The sequence below is a fragment of the Archocentrus centrarchus genome, chromosome 14 (genome assembly GCF_007364275.1).
Source record: "Archocentrus centrarchus isolate MPI-CPG fArcCen1 chromosome 14, fArcCen1, whole genome shotgun sequence".
Taxonomy (NCBI): domain Eukaryota; kingdom Metazoa; phylum Chordata; class Actinopteri; order Cichliformes; family Cichlidae; genus Archocentrus; species Archocentrus centrarchus.
In genome coordinates this window covers 13,019,471-13,040,321 of record NC_044359.1, presented here as the reverse complement: position 1 = coordinate 13,040,321, position 20,851 = coordinate 13,019,471, and the positions used below count along the sequence as shown (strand labels likewise).

Sequence of the window (20,851 nt, the reverse complement as noted above, 5' to 3'; positions counted from 1 at the left end):
GAAAAAAGGACGACCACACAGGAGGTTCATGGATGTAGTGAACGAGGATATGCAGAGTGTTGATGTGATAGAGGAGGATGTCAGGGATAGGGTGAGAAGGAGGCAATGATCTGCTGTGGCAACCCCTAAAGCAAGTAGCCGAAAGGTGGTGGTTTTGTGTGGTTTTCTCCACACAAGAAAACATTTTACTTCTTCACATTTGACCACTGTAATAAATTTTAAAAATCTTTCATTCTTTTTGTACAGTTTTAACAGTGTTTGGTTGACTCAAATATCACCAGTGTGCCTGGTCATGCTGTTTGATAACCACTGCTTTATGTAATAGAATTGTTTTACCAATATCTGTCTTAATCATGACAGCACACCTGTATTGATAAAATCCATCTCCCTGAGTGATAACAGTGAGGGGAAGTTATCAGATCTGCAACAGCTAAGATGGTAAAAGTAAGATTTCAGGCATTAATAATAAATAAAGGCTTTTTACTTAAGGTCCAGTACTGCAGCATCAGGAACTCTGGTTTATTTTCTCTAAAAAACACAAAATTCTTTCACCTTAGTTTCACTTTATATTCTTCACCAGGTTACTTCAGCTGCCTCACCAGTAAATACTACATAAAACCACTATTTTACATAGTATTTATGAAATTTGACTACTGATTCTATACTTGCAGTTTTTAATGTCTATATTTAAAAATAACTGGTCCAAGTGCCCCGGGGCATTTCAAGAAGTCTGCTGAATGGCAAGCCTTCAGGTTAGGTCATGTGCTCCATGTGTTAGTTGAGCTTCCCCCTGTAATATTTACATTAACATTGTTAGCCAGATGTTGCCATATCAAATAATCCAGAACACATCAAGTTGAAAAACAGTGGACGTTGTCTTTATTTCATTCAACAGAGAAACTGCTGCAACATTGGAGTGAACCACTGAGCAGAAACTAACATTCACACTGAGCCGCTGAAACGATGACTGGCACAGTGGATCTGTAAGGCTTAAGGACGCCTCAATCACATGCATACACACACTCAACCTCATTTACATAGGCTATTTTACACTTGTGTGGCTGCACAGCCTGCAGCCTCATCACTTGCCCCTCCTCTCTCTAATGTGGTCATCAGAGGTGAGGGGTTAAGGGTCACCCTGGGATCAGGTAACCTCTAGTCCCTGCTGCCTCAAATGCAGGGCTATATCATGGCTTTGACATAACACAGAGACGCTAACCATTCATCTCTATGGTACATCTCTAAGCAACATAACCCCCCGCAATAACACTGCAAGGCCGGCAGTGGGCCTGGAGAGCGGGGATCAGGGGGTGCCGAGGGGAGGTCATGCTCTGGCCAAAGGGAGGGCAAGGAGAAGTACAGCACTGGTCAAGATGGTAATTAGATTGGTCACTTGGTAGATCGTCGGGTGGGTTCAGAGGCCGTGGGGGGAGGGTGGCGGGCCACGACGGTCTAGATCTTCAATGTAGAACATGATGAGTTTCCTGCGTTCCTCAGGGACACACTCCAGAACAAGGTACCGCTTATCATTCTGAAGGATCTTCTCCACGTCCTTCAGATGCTGCTCAGACTCCTGGATGAGCTTTCTCGACCTGAGGGAGACAGACAGAGGGCACTCAGAAGCAGGAAGTTAATACCATGAACAGCAACCTCTTCGTTTCCCAGGGATTCTGGGAGTGACTTGTTGTGTACTCGTACTAGGCAAACTGTAGCATACCTGAGCGCTTTTAAAAACTCTGAAGCTTCTTTGTCAGCTGCCTTTGTTAAAAACTGATGTGTGACTGACAAATCTATAATTGTGAATTACCAGCATGTCACCACTTTTAAAATGGACCGAATGAAGCCATAAAATGTGCGAACTGTAACAGTGTGGTATGCTGGATGGTCTGAAGCAGATAAAAAAGGCTCAGAGGGAGATAAAAACAGCACAAAAGATCACTGGCTGTGCTCTTCTTCTGCAATGGAAGAGATTGAAAAATAAAGATACCACTCAAGAGCCTTAACAAACCTACACACTGAGTGTCTGACCTGTAACCTTCTGGTAGGCGCTACAAGTTTTATCCAAGTACAATTAATGCGCTACATTAATCAGTGATTACTTTAATACACCGTGGCTCCTTCAAATGATAATTATTTATCTTCTACTGAAAGGGCTTTGTTTATCCTGTAAATGTATTCTTTTTATACTTTCATTTAATTTGAGACACCTGCACCTCAATTTGTTGCATTTTATAATGCACTCGATAAAAAGCATTCTGATTCTGAAAATCATGAACCTCACTGCTCTCTGTGCATGCATATCAAAGAGGACGAGGATGCTGCTGAGACAAACTGAAGCATACTCAGGCGTGGATCGCGTGCAGTGCAGTGTGAGTGCAGGCCAGTGGAGATACGGGCACATGGAAACTAGTTTGAACACCTGCAGCTGAGGTTTTAGAGCATTTCTCCTCATTAAATACTATTTTTCATTGTAACTTTAATTCAATATTTAACATACTGACTGCAACTTCAACTCATGCAACCTGTGTAAGAATTTTCCAAACTTTTAACATTATGGAGTAAAGGGTCGACAAATATAAGAAACCTCAATTACTGGGTCCAATACCAGGATATGGGCTCTCCCTCATCCTGGTTCATTATGGAGGCAAATTTTTGTCCTTATTATACTCCCCCCTGCAATCTTCTACCTCCAACTATGCTAAGAACATGATTGTGGCCCCTTGTCTCAAAATTTGGTTCCAATTTAGACGCCACTTTGGCTTCGAAGAACTCTCAGCCAACACACCACTCTCAGCTAATCAGAATTTCCTTCTTCCTCGCAGGACAGTACTTCTCTGTATGGGCTCGGCTCAGTATAAAAACATTTAGAATCTGTATGTTGACTCCTTTTTTTTTTTTTTTGCTACAGTTGACTGTCTATTATTCTGGTTTTCTGTAACTGTTATAAAAGCCAATAAACAGAATTGCAAAAAAAAAAAAAAAAAAAAGATTCAAGCAAGATAGATTTCACCATTATCAGTTTTTCATTTGAAACAATTAACAATCATCTGCTTAAAGTAGTGGAGAAATAAAGACTTGAAGAGCTTTATATGAGAAGTTCCTGCGAAGGGCTGTGGATGTGTTGGGTTATGCAAATTGGACATATATGAAACACATGTGAGCGTACAAACCTGTATGTGATGAACTTTGTCTCCTTCAGCAGCGTCCTGAAGTCAGCTTGGCTGTGATGTATTTGTCTTTGATGTAGTCTTCAAACTCCCGCTGTCTCTTCTACAAAGATGGATGAACAGAAGTCAAAACTCCAGAACATGGATGTCTATTTCACACGAATGTTACAATGTAATTAAAATCACATTATAATATGTTTAAGATATATCAACCACTGCAAAGAAGGGTTGCAGTTTACATGTGGACAGCATGCGTGTAGAGCTAGGATTACAAATATGTTTGCCACATCAACTTAAAATGACAAAAGTTTTGCACACAAGCTGCTGAGTCTTTGACATCATGCAGGAAAAACACGGCCGATGAAAAATAAATATTTGTTTGATTCTAAGAAAACTCATAGTAGTATGAATTCAAGCATGTGTTTTTTTTTTTTTTTTTTTTGGGTTGTTTTTTTCTGCTGACATTTGATTTGTAATCCAGTGTTTGCTTCGATTCAAAGGTTTCTTGACATTGGGTGGTTGGGTTCAGGCCTCTACTAACTGGAAGGTGGTGCTCTGAGTGCTCAAATTGAGTAGAAAAGTGCTATGTAAATAAGTACGGTCCATTTTTAACTGTAGAGACCATCCTTACAGAGAAAAAAAAAAAAGGTCAAATTAAAAGTAGTTAGTAAGTACTGAGTGAAAGCAATTTTATCCTGGGAACAGCTATCAACATGATTAAACGTACTGTGATAAAAGCAATAAAATATAACATCTTCTTTGCACTGACCGTGCTTCCAAATTAAAGCACACAAACAATAAATCTGGAAAAATTACTTCCTATCTCAGAAATAGGACCATATGAGGAGCACATGAAAGCAGGGTAAATGTTGTATAATGTCTTATTTGCAGTCTGCTGTAAGATTTCTTCTGCAAGTGTGCAAGCTCACACAGGAGTTCAATCTGGCTGCTCACTTTTTTTCTTTAGAATACTTATAACTAGGGCTGCACGATATCTCGAAAAATTATCGTCATCGCGATATTGGCACGTGCGATAGGCATATCTAAAAATGCGCGATAATTTCTAATTATTTAATGTATAAATCACGTCTTTCTTTATGTCCGCACTTTCACCAATCCCGCGCGACCTTAAATGTGAAGGTGCCGCGTCGCTATTGGCCAGAGCGAGCACATGCCCTCAGCGGCGCAGGGAGCACGTACACACACAGAAGGAAACAAGCATGGCGGGAATTGAAGAGACGAGTCGAGACGAAAACAGAGAGCATTTGGGACGACTACGGTTTTTCCACACAGGACGAGTCACAGACACAAGTTCTTTGCAAGTCATGCCGAAAAATCGTGGCTATGTCAAGAGGAAACACGACAACCTCCTTCAATACAACCACAAGGAACTTACAACGTATATTTAACATCTAAAAACCCACAGCCTACTCCGGTAAAGTCAAGCAAACGAAAGGCAAGTTCACAAACTAACATAAATGATAGTTTCGCTTCTGCCGCTCCTTATGAGAAGGCAGAGCTCAGTGAAGTGGATTTTATGCTAGCACTACTGACTTGTGGTCCAGTCGAACCACTGAGCCATACATGAGTTTTACCGTGCACTTTTTGACATGCAAATTTGAGCTCATTACACGCTGCCTATAAGTAGCATACTTCCCCGAGACACACACTGGTGAAAACATTGCTGCTGCCCTGCGGGATGTTTTGAACAACTGGAACTTGCCCCGAACACAAACAAGTGGCCATCACAACAGATAACGGAGCGAACGTGGCGAAGGCTGCTGAGGTCAACAACTGGTTTCAGAGTGCAGTGCTTTGGCCATCGCCTGCATCTGGCAATTGGTAAGTGTTAAAGATAAAAAATTACTCTCAAGACATATAGCTCTAATGTACTATAACATTTAAATGAAAAACAAACAAACATGTGAACATGTTTGTTTATATGTTAAATAATGCAACATTTGAAATGCATATTTGTTGTTGGTATACATTTTATAGATTTTTTTTTCTTATTGGTCATGTATATTGCATTTTTAGGTAAAAAGAAAAAATATCGCGACAATATCGTTATCGCAATACTAGACCTCCATATCGCATATCGCACTAATTTCCAATATCGTGCAGCCCTACTTATAACCATATATTACATGTGTAATTGCACAAAGGTGATTGGGCTTTTGCCGTCAGAGCCCCCAAACTATGGAAATCTGCCCATTCAGATCAGAAAGGAAACTTCCTTATTGTCTTCTAAATCTCTTCTTAAACTTATTTTTTTAAATCAAAAAGCTTTCATGAATGTTTGATAGGTGACAATGTGTGCCTTTTTGTTTTTAAATTCACATTTGTGCAAAGAAATATGTTGTTGTTTGGGTTACTTTTCGTGGTATTTCTGCTATTCTATTTCTTGTAATTATTGATAACATCACTCTCAACAATAACTCACTCCTGGTTAATCTGGGACCACCTGATTGTAACAGCCAACACAGGATTAACACACTACAGGCCTCAGCCTACTGAGCCTACGCAAAAAAATGTAATTAATGAATTGCTGTTTTAATGAAAGATCAAGAAAGTGTTTGCCCTTTTTCTATCTGTATGCGACCGTGATCTTTTTATGCTGCAAACGACAGAGCACAAAGTGAAAGCTGAGCCATTTTAACATGAATTCTGGAATTTTCTGGAATTCCCCTTTCTCGCATGTCACTGAGCAACAGACAGTCTGCCAACAAGAACTAAAAAACACCACCAAAGATTTAGCAGAGAGAGATCTAGCATCACTTACACCACTTTCTTGAAAATTTCACATCCAGGGTTGGATTGTATTAGAGAAGCTGATGATTTTAGTCTGCAGTTTTAGGTCAATCATCTTTTGGGCTGACTTAAGTCATGTGGAGCAATAGCAAATTCATAATTAATTTTTGAATTATTTGATTCTTTTATTTAAACTGACAGTTACGAAGAAGCTGTGAAGACACTGCTAAAGGCTGTTTATTCCTGACATGTGGCATTAAGTGAGATTCTAAGTGAAAGAGACAAGCACACTGCAAAAGAGACGTAAGCGAGGAATACTGCTTTCTCTTAAAGCCACAAGAGTATTGTGGCTTTCTCTTTAAAGCCACAATACTCTTGTGAAGTACCTTCACAACATAACTAATCTCTTTCATCTTACCCCTGTCACTGGAAGAGAATTTAATACAGCGAGGATCATCTTTAATAACTTTCTTCACCTCCTTCCCGTGGTTGTCAGAGTAATCTGCAACAAACACAAAAAATTACAACCTTTTTCAACAATGCCAGTGATCAAGCTACAGCTCTAAGACTCAATAACTCACAGTCCACAAAAGGACAACATATAAAATCACTTTTCCAGGTGACTTTCACGTTTTCAGTTCTTACCATGCTGGTCTCGTCCAGCAGCTGTCTGAATGTTCTTTCTTCTTCTTGGCCAGCGCTTCTACGTGTTCATTAAACAGCTTCTCCTTCTCCTCTCTCTCCAGCAGCGACGCCGACTCCCAGCGATGGTCTTTCCGCAAGTTACGACGTGTGTCTGACCATGTTGCATCAGAAGACCGTACCTGAAGAGGGAATACAAAGGCATGTGTGAAAATGTTGGAAAACAATGCTTAAAGGGATCAAACTTTCTTGAAAAAACAAACATCCAGTACGATTATCCCCCTGAGGAAGCAACACATGAACTAAAATCTCAAACACTATTGTGCTTGGTCCAAATGGCCATTTTTTCCCCCCACTTTGTAAATCTTTTGAAAAACTTGGGTCAAAGTTCGACATAACAAATTACAAATTAATGAAACTCACACATGATACGAGGAGCATGTGTTTTATCACACTCCAGTGTTTCACGAGGGAACTTAGGAAGCTGCAGAGCACCTCACCATATCAGACATAAGAGCTTTGAAATGCTGGATGGCCTCCTCCCTCTTGTGCTGTTCCCTTTCTCTGTCAATCTCTTTGGTCTGTTCTGATCGGGCCTTCTGCACCTCCCGCTCCCTCTCTCTGAGACTGGCCTCGATACGAGCCTGCCGCTCCAACTCTCGCTCCTTCTCGATGTCCACATTCTGTAGGTGACGGCACAAAAGCATGTGTGAGTTTCTTCTGGTATGAGATTTATGTGTTGTGTGAAACGATTTGAATATTGCATTAAATTATGGTACATGTCCAGTTAGTAAACATTCAATGTGTTACACATATACCTCCCTAAAAGTACATGAACAATGATTACCAAAATGGTTAATTTAACACTGAACAATAACTGCAGCTGCTCTCTAACACACTAGATCCCAGTACATAAACCCTGACGTCATTCTTCACAAGCTGCTCCTACCTTGGCTTGTTTTTCCATGAACTGCTTGAAAAGTTCTTCTCTGAGTGCAGAGCTCTCCACAGCCTTGTATCGCGGGTCAGTCTCTAGCCTCTCTTTCACTTTGCTCCACCGCTGGCCTCCTCTATGTGCTGCTCACTTAGAAGATCAAAAAGTCCCTGCTTGACCTTGAAGAAAACACCAAACACACCAAACTTGGTTATAAATCTGTGTTTAAAAACAATGTCAGCAGCAGAGAAGCAACCCTGGAGATTAAAGACAGGTCAAAAGGATTATGATCAGTCAACCTCTTTAGCGCTAAGCGAGGCCACACTTTGATTTTTAGGTGTGAGTGAGTGTTACCTTCTCTCCCCTGGATTTGGAGTCTTCTTTTTCTCTCTTCCTCATAGCGGTGATGAATTCCATGAAGATAGCCTCCCTGTCCTTCATCTTCTCTATGGTCTTAAATCGGGGATCTCGGCCGTGCTTCACTGCAAATTCACTAAATGTGTTCTGTAAAAGGTTTAAAAAAAAAAAATTGCAAAATTGCAAAAACTGTTCAATAGAATGTGTCAAACTCTTCTCTGTGCTTATATAACTATATGAAAAAGCTTGAAAACCTACTCTGAAACAAAGGGTAATGTAATAAGACTTTTCTTTGAGGATATTCACAGATCTCACTGGATCCCAGCGGTTTTACAAACCCTATGAAATGTAGTAAAGGTGAACTGTCCAGTTACCTTGGTGTGAGCTTCGCCTCCTCCATCATCCTCCTGAACTCATCTTTGGCCTGCATCAGTTTGTTTTTCTTCTCCTTCCTTTCCTCCTCTGCTCGTGTCTTCACATATTGATCAAAAACCTGAAGGGGACACAGTTTCACAATGACTATGAATGAAAGTGCAATAGCTTAGAGTAAAGAGAAACAGGTAACAAAAAAATCTTTTTTTTTACCTGTTTCCTTTCTTTTGGGTTCAGCAGTAGGTAACGTGGGTCAAAAACAATCTTATGGAGTTCTTTGTCCCAAGTTGAGAATGCAGACACCTACAGGCAGGACAGACACTGACATTAGACAGAAAACTAAGCCATTGATCATATTTTACAAAAGCCAAAAGATTTGACACTTCTGAGCATGTTCAGTAGAAAGAAAATCTCAACACTGTTAGGTAAAATGAATGGTTTCCTCAAACTAACTGTGATAAAATAAATAAAAAAGTGTAAAATAAACTGTGTGTTACCCCCTCTCTCCAACAACATTTCTTTAAACTGGGTCATCCTGGCCTCTAATGGCACTATAGCTCTTTCTCTAGCTGCTCGGAGCTCTGCCTCCATTGCTGCTTCCTTCTCAGTGTCTGCCTCCTTCATGTCCTCCCTTCCTATGAGGGTGAAAACACAAAGATGGTGTGAGAGAATTATAAATATAAAAACAAAGTTACTAAATGAAAAGGGAGGTATGAGGTACAAAAAGAGAAAGAAAAATTAATTTTCATAGAGATGGGACTTACTTCCTCTTTTTGGCTTTGGTCGGCTCCTCATCTTGATTCTCTTCTGTAGCGATGGATAGTTCTGGGTCCTCCTTGCTGACACCTGTGTGTGAACACACAGACACAAAACAAAGATACTGAGCACCACAGATCCAAGAAAAACAGCAACACTTGTGTTTGTTTAGTATTTAGAAGAACCTTAAAAGCTTAATGTCAGCTGTTTCATGCAGGCATTATTGTGAATATTTGAAAACTGTTTCATGCGTTTATATTTAAGTTAAAAAAGGGGCATGTTGATTTAAACAGAAATACATTGTGTGCTGTCTGACTCATCATGACAAATCAACATCAGTTGTCTTTATTATTGTGAGGAGGTGGAGGTGAATATTCAAATTTGTAACAATTGTCTGATTGGGCATTCGAATCAGAGGACTGTTCCCCTTCTGCTTTGTCAAATTAAGGAAAATATTACTTTGCCTTTCTTAACTTAAAACTTTCCTATATCAATACTGACAGTAAGCAAACACTGTTTAATATCAGCATCTGCCCACACCTGTTTTCTTGTTCTCCTCCAGACCTCTCTTATGTGGTGGCTCCTGGATGTGCTTGTCAACATCAGCTCGACCAACCAGCTCCTCGGGGCGGGTCCCACATGGAGAGTCGTGTTGTTGGATTGTAGAAGAATACGCGATCATCGCCTGTCCATACCACACACCTAAAGTGGATTAACAGACACAGAAGAGAAAAAAAATAAAGCATTAAATTACTATCCTGGGTTGTACTGCGGAGGAAAGTGTGCTGTGATATGCAGGGTTTATACCATGGTGTGCCAAGGAATAGGGTTGGTGGCCACAGGCCTGGCCTTCTGAGCTGCTTTTTCCTCCTCTGTCATCTCTTCTTCTTTGGCTCCTTGACAAAGAGACGCAAACAAGAAATGGTTCTCACTGGTCCTGCTACATCCAGATGTTATTGGATTCTATTCTGTTTCACCTTCACGATGCAAGTGGATAATTCTGATAATCAAATACCTCCTTCTCATTATTAGTGTTTTCCATTTTGTTCTCCTTATCCTCCATCTCCATTGCCTCAGCTTCCTCTTGGGCCAGTCGCTCCTTAGCCTTTTCTGCTTCTTTCTCTAGAGACAGGCGGGGGGCAGCACACATACACACTGTGAGATAACTAAAATTTGGCTTTACATCTTGTCTGATAGATGATTGTGTGACAAGAAAATCAAAGTGGTTACAGCTTTTGAGTTTGGTAATACTGGAACTGAGCAACTGTATTTTAATCCTTTAACTATCCTTTAACTCTGGGCGATCGCTGCTAAAGTGCCAGCTTCCTGCCCTTATTAGCCACGAACAGCTGGTTAAAACGTAGCATATCAGTGCCGAGTCGGCTGATCAAAGAAACTTCAGCTGGCTTTTTACCGTAACTCCGTGACCGTTTGTCCTATCGGAAAAAATTCAAACAGTTCCTGAAAGCTCCGAAATTGCTGTTCACAGCCATATAGGGGTATTACGGTATTTGTTGATGGAAGTCTGTGAACGGCGGCACTTTTGAAGCACGCTGTCGCGTTCGACACATTCAGAGGCATATGGTTAATTAACAGCTTCCACCAGATGATCTGGAACCTGAAATCTCAGCAGAGGATTGGAAATTAGCACATACAAGCCTACGACTAACACATTATACCTGGTTATTGTGAGCATGCACTCATTGGCCAATTCATTAGGTACACCTTTCTAGTTTCAGGTGGGACCCCCTTTTGCCTTCAGAACAGATTCAACAAGGTGCTGGAAACAGTACTCAGAGCTTTTGGTCCATATTGACATCATAGCATCACAAGATTGCTGCAGATTTGCTGGCTGCACATCCATGATGCAAATCCTCCCTGCTCTATTGGACTGAGATCTGGAGACTTTGGAGGCCATTTCAGTACAGTCAATTTATTGTCACGTTCACAAAACCATTTTGAGATGATGATGAGTTTTGTGACCTGATGTGTTATTCTGCTGGAAGTAGCCATGAGAAGATGGGTACACTGTGCTCGTAATTTGATGGTCACCAACAATGCTCGAGTAGGCTGTGGCTTCCAAATTATGTTCAGTTGGCACTAAAGTGCCCAAAAAGGGCCCAAAGTGTGGCAAGAAAATATCCCCTACACGATTACACCTCCACCAGCAGTAGCCTGATCCGCTGATACAAGGCAGAAATTCTGTCCCCAGCATTTTCACCCAAATAATAACTGCTGCTCACTGGATATTTTCTATTTTTCAGACCATTCTCTATAAAACCTAGAGATTGCGTGTGGGAAAATCCCCATAGAACAGCAGTTTATTGAAATACTCAGGCCAGCCTGTCTGGCACCAACAACCATGCCACGTTTAGAGTCACTTAAATCACCTTTCTTGCCCATTCTGATACTCAGTTTGAACTTCAGCAGGTCATCTTGGTCGAGTCTATAGATAGCAGATATAGTAGTTAGATCAAGGAGTTAAACTGGTGTGCCTAATGAAATGACCACTGAGTGTATGTACTAATATGCAAACAGTCTGAAGCAAACTGTTTCACTACAGATTTTTTGGGACATTTTAGAAGATTATTTCAAAAGAAATTCCAGTAGACCCAAAGTTATTTGTATTTGGTTTATATCCAAAAGAACACAAGTATAATAAAAATTAACAAACATTAATGAACCTCAGTTTTTTTTTAATACCTAAAAGCTAACAAGTCTGTTTTGGGGAAAAACTCACAGATCTAACGAACTGGATGAGACACATAATGTGACATCAAGGTTATTATCATTAACAAAACGAATAAAATAATGAAACTGAACCAGCACACGACCACAAGGTAATTAACACACATAATCCAGCCATACAAGCATGAATGCGGACATAATGCGGGGTTGTGTACAGACGGCCCCGCAAAGACCCAGCTGAAGTCTAATTAGCCAGGATCTAACCAAGCTAGCTCTCTGTGCAGCTCCAAAACAGAACCAGCTTCATGTGATAGATAACATCAGGATGCAGCTAGATTTGAGCTTTGCACTCCTTCAAAGAGTTCAGTTTGTTTTAGGGCTGCAGCTATCGATTATTTTAGCAATCAATTATTCTATTGATTATTCCATCGATTATCGAGTACTCGCATAAAAAAATACTTTTTTCGTATTAACAGTTCATCTGCATATTTTAACTTCTGTACTGCAGTTTTTCCCTGTGTGAAACAAACAGGGTGGATGGAGCGAGCAGCTACAAAGTTCTCTTTTCTTCACTTACTGATTCAGGTGGTTGATGAAGGACCTCCAGTTGTTTCCCAGTAAAGGTTTAATGGTGGTTACAGGGGAAAAAGCTTCTTTCCATCTGAGCTCACCAGCTCTGCCTCTTTGCACTTGTGTGGACAGAGTGCACCTACAACAGCTGATTGCTGTTTGTTGTGTTATCAGTGTTTATGTTGAAAAACTGGGGGCTGCAAGAGCACAATGTTGTAATGCTTTGTATTCACAAGCATTATCCTAAACACGTTTCTGCTGCAGGTCTATATTTAGTCACCAACCAGGGATTCAAGTATAAAAAAATATTTGACGGGGAAGGGGTCTTTCCGGTACCGGGACCATCGCTAGTGCTAATAGCGGCGCTCGCTAGCAAACTGGGAGCTGAAGTAGAGAAAAAATAACAGCTGAAATTCTCAGCACAGTGATCACAACACACACACTGTAGAGAGCGGTGGAGGCGTGGAAAAAAATGTCAGCGATGATCCACTTTAAGTGTCAAAGGGAATTCATCGCAGCGACGGAGAACTTTTTTTTTTTAGAATCTAAGGCCCAGTTAAACAGTATCTTCCGTTGAGTTTTTATTGCACAATAGTCACTCTTGCACCTTGAATCTTGCACCTGACAAACTATGAAAAAACGAAACTAAAACTAACGAAAGCTAAAACTAAGCATTAAACCAAAAATAAAAACTAATAAAAACTAATAAAAACAAGCAAAACCACTCTGAAAACTAAATAAAACTAACTGAATTAGAGGAGAAAAAAAAAAAAGTAAAAAACGTATTAAAACTAAACTATAATGTAAAATCCAAAACTATAATAACTGTGACACCAAAAATAAGTTATGTATCTATGTATTTTTCTCTCTTTTTCCCTCCTGATTTTTAAACTCCAAATGCATCCATTTATGTTGCACCTTACACACTAGAAGCTATAAGCAATCACGTCACCAAATCAGCACAGCCTACCTTTCTCCACCAGAGCCTGTGGTTTCTCCCAGGTGGACTCCAGCGTCCGGTTGTTGTAGTAGTACGTTTTCCCATCTGCTGTTTTGTACTCTGACCACTCGGGGAGCTGCAATGATCCAGCCATGGAAGCAGGAGCTGCTGAGAGCGTCAGCTGGGGGTGCATCATGGAAACTAAGGGCGGACCCATACCAGGAAGCATGCCTGATCAGTTGTAGAGGAAAGAGAGACCACTGTTGGCTGAGCGGCATCTTTATGTCTGAGCCACTAATAGTAGCTGCAATGGCATTAATTTAGACATCAATGAAGAAGACGTCATCACCCAAGCTGTTACCCCACTTGTGATGATAATAACAATAACAATAACAATAATAATAATAATAACAACAACAAATATCTTAGTAAAACCAGAGGCAAGACAGACTCACTGCAAACTAAAAAGGATTGTCGCTGTGAGCATTTGTCTGCTTATCAAGCAGAGCAAGATGAGTGAATGGAATTTTTTTTTAAAAAGAGAGAGCGAGCTAGGGTATTATGATTTTGTGGAAGAAACTCTTCAAGTCTAAAATGCCTTCAACAAACAACTATATTACAGTGAAAACAGGCCACATACACAAACAGACAAATACAGCAGTGACCACAAACACACAACCATGCCACAAAGGAAGACGACCACAAGAACACATCATGTGGCCCTAACCATTACATTGCCCTACCCATTTCAAGCCCTGCTACACAGTGAGACTGGCCTTTAAAAAAAATTTTTTTTTTTAAAAAGTCACTCTTTTTCAACTTGTTTAGAGTCGACAACCACATGGCTAAAAATGACTGAACCGAACAACCAACAACTGGTGAAATCCAACAATTTAGCAAAAAAAACAAACTAGTCCCTACGAGTTCAATCAAACAAAGCTAAATGCTGTTTTTCTTCTTGTATGTTTACTTAAAAAAAATTGGGGATGGCAAATTTTAGTTATGCAAAAACTGGAAAACAAAGATGGGAATGAAATACTGCATGTGACTCTATCTGATCATTTAATGTCAGTTGTAATGGAAGGAATTTCACCACTGTACACCGAATGGACCACATTAACAGCATTCAATACCATGCCACTGTTTGTGGGTCCGCATATACACCATACTACCCATGTAGACATCATTCACTACCATGCCATCTACTGTAGATCTGAGAGGCGAGCGGCTGGGTGTTTACCGTTGGCGCTGGGGCCTGCCTTTACACAGGTTGCATCTACTATCTGCATCATTGCTACACCTGCAAGAACAACGGACAAGCAAGCATCTGGTTGAACAAAGCAGGACACTAGACATCAGCTACCATGTTGTGTGAGAGCTCGTGTATGTGTGGCCCACTTCAGACAAAACGCAAAGCCAGATTTTTTTTCAGCCTCTGTGACAATTGTGTGCCTTTAGTATTTAAAGATGTTAGAACTGAGCAGCACAGTCTAACCTAAGGCCCTTTTGAAGGCTGTTAGAGTGAATAACACCATCAGTCGGGAGATTCCAAGTCTCATATTTGTCAGCTGAAAACCATCTGTCCTAACAGAGACGTGCCTTGGTTTGCAAACTGAGATTTTGCTCTCCTTATGCTCCTTAGGCAAGTGCTTGCTGGATGCCACTGGGTGAAAATACGGTCACAAAAAACTCGTGATTGCTTTGGTCGCCACAGATTGTGGTGGCCCGCCTATAGTTTGTATGGAAAATGCTGATTCATCTTCAGTAACTCGCAAACTGTTCACTGTGTGCTAGTGAAACTGAGAAGTGCCACACAAACCAGAAAACAGAGACTTGCTCACCTTCAAGTAAAAACTGCGCCTTTTGAACGTGCTGGTTGCAGCAGTAAGGAACAATCTCTATCTATGGTTTGTGCTGCACTTTTTCAAGTTTCACTACAGCTCAGACAGCAAATGGAAGGTGTGTGCAAACAAGTAGGCATCTTCCATGCAAACTACAAGAGACTGCGGCAATCTTCTAGTTATCAAAGCAATCACAAGGAGGCTTTTGGTGCAGCACCTTCTCTGCAACAGATTAAAGCCAGTAACAGACTGCAACCACTTGTCAAACAGTTGGGGAATATCCATTTTTCCCGAGCAACCCGTGGTCAAGATGATTGCCGAATGATCTCTAGGCCTGCATGACTGGGGTCTGTTTGCTATGTAGTGTGTCAAAACGCAGTGATCTGGTGTTGTTTAATAACTTCTTCTCTGAGAAATCCTTTAAAATTTTTCAAAATAAATAAATAAGCTAAGAATCGCAACACTGATTATATTTAAATCACGTGTGGTGGCTGTGCTAACCGAACATTCACGTTTGATTACCACTAAAGGCCTGGAGTCCAAAGAATGGTATTCAGGACAAACCTACACCCTAGTACCAGACCTGCATGTGTATTTTGCATACTTGAATTGAAAGCTTAAGTACACCTGAACATTTTCTATGAACTTATATACAAAAAAAAAAATACTGCACTGTAAAAGAGAGTCTCACAGCAACAGCAGCAGGCTGAGGTGGACAAAACATGTAAAAATATGGCCTGATGAGACAGAATACTGATTACAGTAAATAATAGCAGGACCAAAGGTATTCATGTTTCATTCTCACCTGGTAGAGGGATGTGCATGCCTGGCAAAGGCACCCTGAAAGGTGGCACCATAACAGGAGGGAAGGCAGGTATGGCTGCAGTGGGCTGGGCCACACTGTGAGGCAGGCTGCTGGAAGCAGTGGCACGTCTGAACTGCTGTACACAGGTGATGGCACCGTGGAAACAGTCACCACAGTGACCGAGAACCGCCAACAGATGAGGTCACTGTGGGAATAGGGGGGAGGTCTGCTACAACGGTGGCTTTTGGGAAGGAAAAAAAAAGGATTTTTAGTTTACATTCACTGGTGTATGTGCGTATGTGTGTGTGCATGTAAGCAATGTCGATACAGAACTGTGTGCTTACCTGCTATGCTCACAGATGGGGAGTGGGTGGTGATGGAGTCTGGACTGGAGGTGAGAGTGCGGGAGGGGGTTGAGGAAGGGGCCTGAGTAGGGGAGGGCTGCTGCTGTGCTTGCTGTAGTGTTGACACTGCTTGAGCTGGCAGCTGCAGTCACCCCAACACTTGCCCCCGAACCTGAAGCCCAGCCCCTGCCACAAGAAGAGGGTTGAGTTCAGACTGCTGGATGATCTTCACACCATCAGGTTTAGTCCATGATGACTCTCTGGTCCTGGCGTTGTAGTAATATGTCTGTGAAAGGCAAACAGTAAATGGAATATAAAGCTGAGGACCAATTTGCTATTTGTCATTTGTTCCTATAATCATAGGCTTTTTTTTAATACTGTGATAAAAATCAATGTTTTTTTTTTTTGGTTTTTTTTTAACCACAAAAACCCAAACAGTCTGATAAAAGAAATATTAATCAAACCTTTTCATAATGAATTAACATTAATTAATTACAAACATTTAATCTTACAGCAGCATAGCTCTTATTTAAAGTTAACTGCAAGAGTGAGAGGTAAGGTTTACAAGATGGTAGCGAGACCTTATGTGATTATGGTTTAGAGACGGTGGCAAAGACAGGAGGTCTAGTTGGAGGTTTTCACTGGGAGTGGCCAGAATGGACAAGATTAGGAATGAGCTCAGGTTGAACAGTTTGGAGACACAGTTAGGGTGGCAAGGCTGAGATGGTTTGGACAGAAGCAGAGGAGGAGCAGAAGAGGGATAGTGGATATATTGGACAAAGAATGTTGAAGATGAAGGCACGAGGAAAACAGTAAAATCTCACAGGAGGTTTATGGATGTAATGAAGGAGGACATGCAGAGGGTTGGTGTGACAGAGTAGGATGGTAAGGATAGGGTGAGATGGAGGAAGATGATCTGCTGTGGTGACCCCTAAAGGGAGCAACTGGAAGAAGAAGTAATGCAGAGACTCGTAGTGGCACATGACCACTGACTACACTCATAAGGTAGGTCTGGATTTACAAAGTCTGTAAATAAATCAATTTAAAAAGCTGAGTGCCAAGTATCACAAATTTACAATGAATTGATAATGATGGCAAAATGTTAAAAACTATAAGTAACAGCCTTGTCCTCTTGCAACTGTGACCTGAATGCAAACAAAGAATAAGACTCATTTACCAATACGGAAACGGCTAAAGTCTGATAGCTGGGCTTCTAGGGAAAGCACTTAATAGATCAACCAAGACTTCTTGTTCCATCTACCAACTAAGGAATGTAGCTAAGTTTTAAAAATCTCATAAAATGCTAATGCATATATCTGTTATTAAGGATGAGGCAAATACATGATCTCACTCAGGCTCCTCAAACCCCACAACACCCCAGTTTAACTAGAGAAGGTGGAGACAATTCTTACAAAAGCTATGCACATATAATTTCCAACCTAATGTTACACAAAATAATTTGATGATTTACTGTCATTTCCCCAAATCAGGTTTAGAGTGTACACACGTGACACGACAATTATTCAATAAAACAAATCATTATTAAGCTGCTTTAGTGTAATCAAGTTATTTATTATAACAACCAGTTCAAAAATGCCTGCTATCTACTTTCCCAGGACCGCCACCATACCTTTCCCTCTGGTGTCTTGTTCTCTACCCAGATTTCTTCAGCGGGATTGAGTGCAGGGGTTCCAGATGCGGGAACGGGAGGCATTCCAGGAGGAAACAGCATTCCTGGTGGAGGTGGCAGGTTACCAATGGGAGGGGGAAGGAACGGAGGTCTCTGCATAAACAAGAGAGAGCCCAGTGTTTAGCTTTCAAATATTAATTAGCAGGACTGAGAATCTAAATTAGCTCATTAAAGCACTCTATCCTCCAACATCATGTGTCTGTAGAGGATACAGTGAGGTACCCAGTCATATAAGCAGTGCAGCCATCCTTCTATGCTAATTGGCCTTTTTGGATTCAAGTTAGGAGATCTGTGCATCATTACTATATCATGCAAGAGAAAATTACAATGTATAAAAAAAAAAATAATAATAATAATAATACAAAGATTAGACATATGCCTCCTTACTGTCTCCCTCTCTTTTTAAGAGCTAATACTGCTGTTATGCTGTAACAGAGAACGAAAGGACTAAAGCTTTCTTTCTGGTTAGTTTCTTTGCAGACTGTATCTGCACCTACACAGCTGAGATGAAAATTCAATAACCAACTGTGAATCATATTTACATTGAAGGAGTTACTTATTTCTTTTCACTTATTCTAACACACCAGTTTAACAGAAACGTAACCACATCAGGGTAACACTTCCATAATGAAAATCATGCTTGTTGTAAACGGATGCGGAGTAGTCACCTGCAGGTGGGGAGGTCCAATAGGTGGTGGCATCCCTCCTGGTGGAGGGATTGGTGGCATGTTTGGGTCAAAGGGAGGACGTGCAAAAGGGGGCCGTGGTGGGGGCCCCCTCATCATCCCAAAAGGAGGCGGTGGTGGCCTAAGCAGTGGTGGTGGGCCTCGTAACACTGGGGTCTGTGTAGGCGCAGGGGCAGGGGCAGGGCCGCGAAATCGCACCGCCTGCTGCGCCATTCTAGTACAACAAAATAACACAGTTACAATTAGTGCTCAATGCCACTAATGATCAATACTAACACGACACTGAATTGTTAATCCTTCTAGAAAAGTGCAGAAAGCTGTAATGCTTAAAAATGACTGTAACTACAGGTAATTAACCATATAAAATCTACTAAGGTTTAACATAATGTCAGAGAGCATTTTCACACTGATAACACCATTTTTAGCTGCCATTCTTGAGTCATTTAGAAATAATTATGGGAAATTTTCACCTTACATATCCTTCACATTACGAAGCTAAATTACACCAGAAAACTAATAGTATCTATAATATCATAATATTGTAGTTTTACAGTGAAAGAAGCTTTAGTGTAACCCAGGAAAGGTTAGCAATGAATGCAAAAACTTAGTTTGTTTTTGCGATATATTTCTGGTGACTAATATGAAGGAGCTGCAGAAATGGGTTCTTGAAGACAGCAGCGAAAAAAGTACACAGACCTATTAAAAAAGTGAAAGCCACAGTACCGCAACTTAAAAGCACTCTGTTACAAGTAAAGTCCTACTTTCCTAAAGGTTTTCCTGGTAGCTGCACATTTCAAAACAATAACAAACTCATCAAACTGGAGCTTTTGCACATTATTACATCCCCATTTCTACAGTGCATTGTGATTATGGCGAAAATCTGTTTAGACCACTGTTTCCCACATGAAAAACTTATCAGAAACCAATTAGAGAATTTATAAAGACTCAAAACTATGAACAGAATTGATAATAAAATCTTATCCATATCTATGCTCTGAAACTTAAGCCCTATGGCTCCAGAAATATAATTATAAAACATTCGTACCACCCAGTAATTACCAACGTCAGTGGACTATTTTTGTGTTGTGTCACGTAAAATGTTCAAAGAGGCTGCAATGAAGAACTGAAAGCACTGAGAACAATTTTAATGAAAATGTCTTTGTTTCTCTGGCTGAAAAAGGCTAAACAAATTTATAAAAATAAATAAACAAACACTGGGACATTGCATATAAGCCAAAATGCAATTTTAATCAATAACTGCCAAAATGTAATTAATCAGTGCATTCCTAAAGTATCTATCAGACACCAGCATGGGATCTGTTGTATGCTACTCTAGTGGATTATTATTATTACTGATGCATTAACATACAAACAGAAAGCAAGGACTGTAAATATTACTCATTTTAGTCGCTTTATCTAGAAACAGCTACCTTAAGTTAGTGTATAACACATTCATTACATCGAGATAGGTTTAAGAGTCCAAAGCTACATTACAGTAACTTGTACTTACGGCTTTCAGATGCACGCACTTCATTAAAAATACCTTAGGATTGTACTTAGCACTTAGCTAGAATTTCCTTAATTACTATGCAGTGCTGTTTGAAGATGGCTTGATGTGGATGACGCGTTGCCCACTCAGCCTCTGTGCTGTTCATAATCCCTCATGTCTACATGTTGAACTCTTCAGGGCCATACCCGCTTGGATGTACATGAACACAAACACTCGTTGAACGGCTAACAGAAACCCCAGACAGTTTAAAACAACTGCTTACCAATGAGTTAAGCATATTTTTGCTAGCTGGGTATAATTTCACATTTACGCCAGGAGTGCACGCTTAAAAGTCAGCAGCTACATTTGAGCGGAAACCCATAGCCTGGGGATTCAGGCGGCCCTGTGTGAGAGGTAAACATCTGTCTGTTTAATCTGCCTGCCCCGTGTTTACCGCGTGCCGGGAGCGGAGAGCAGAAAGCGAGCCGCTCTTCAACGCGGAGGCTAGTTAGCTGGAAGCTAGTTAGCTGGCGTGGCTACATTCAAATTCAAGAGCACCGCTTATCACGACCCCCGCACCACAAAGTACGCCGACTAGCTGCATATCAAACGTCGGTTTGCGCTTCATATTACACTCGGCTGATAACCATTTTAGTACTTTACTTGCTGCTATCTGACCTGTTGTCGTTGAACCCAATAGTCTCGCTCTCTGCCTGGTCCGCCATTACAGGAAAATGTAACTGATCTCTTCCTGGAAACGCCCCTTAGTGGTGCTTACTTTTCCTATTCGCCAAGCGTGAACATCAATCACGATGCAGT

The 20,851-nt window shown here is 40.8% G+C and overlaps 1 protein-coding gene across 1 annotated transcript; it reads right to left on the bottom strand.

The window, feature by feature from the left end:
- Positions 1–856: 856 nt before the first annotated feature.
- LOC115791734 (transcription elongation regulator 1) lies at positions 857–20,849 on the bottom strand. The gene is given in 33 exon segments (XM_030745962.1): positions 857–1,434; positions 1,436–1,592; positions 3,171–3,216; positions 3,219–3,270; positions 6,314–6,402; positions 6,405–6,420; positions 6,564–6,592; positions 6,595–6,742; positions 7,061–7,243; positions 7,510–7,631; positions 7,634–7,673; positions 7,849–7,998; position 8,190; positions 8,226–8,344; positions 8,437–8,525; positions 8,721–8,854; positions 8,988–9,069; positions 9,520–9,610; positions 9,612–9,681; positions 9,787–9,797; positions 9,799–9,906; positions 9,995–10,101; positions 13,208–13,408; positions 14,418–14,477; positions 15,824–15,931; positions 15,934–16,005; positions 16,008–16,064; positions 16,168–16,262; positions 16,264–16,349; positions 16,352–16,453; positions 17,798–17,950; positions 18,526–18,757; positions 20,711–20,849. Coding segments are annotated over 33 exon segments (3,102 nt in total). The 5' UTR covers positions 20,758–20,849; the 3' UTR covers positions 857–1,389.
- Positions 20,850–20,851: the final 2 nt, after the last annotated feature.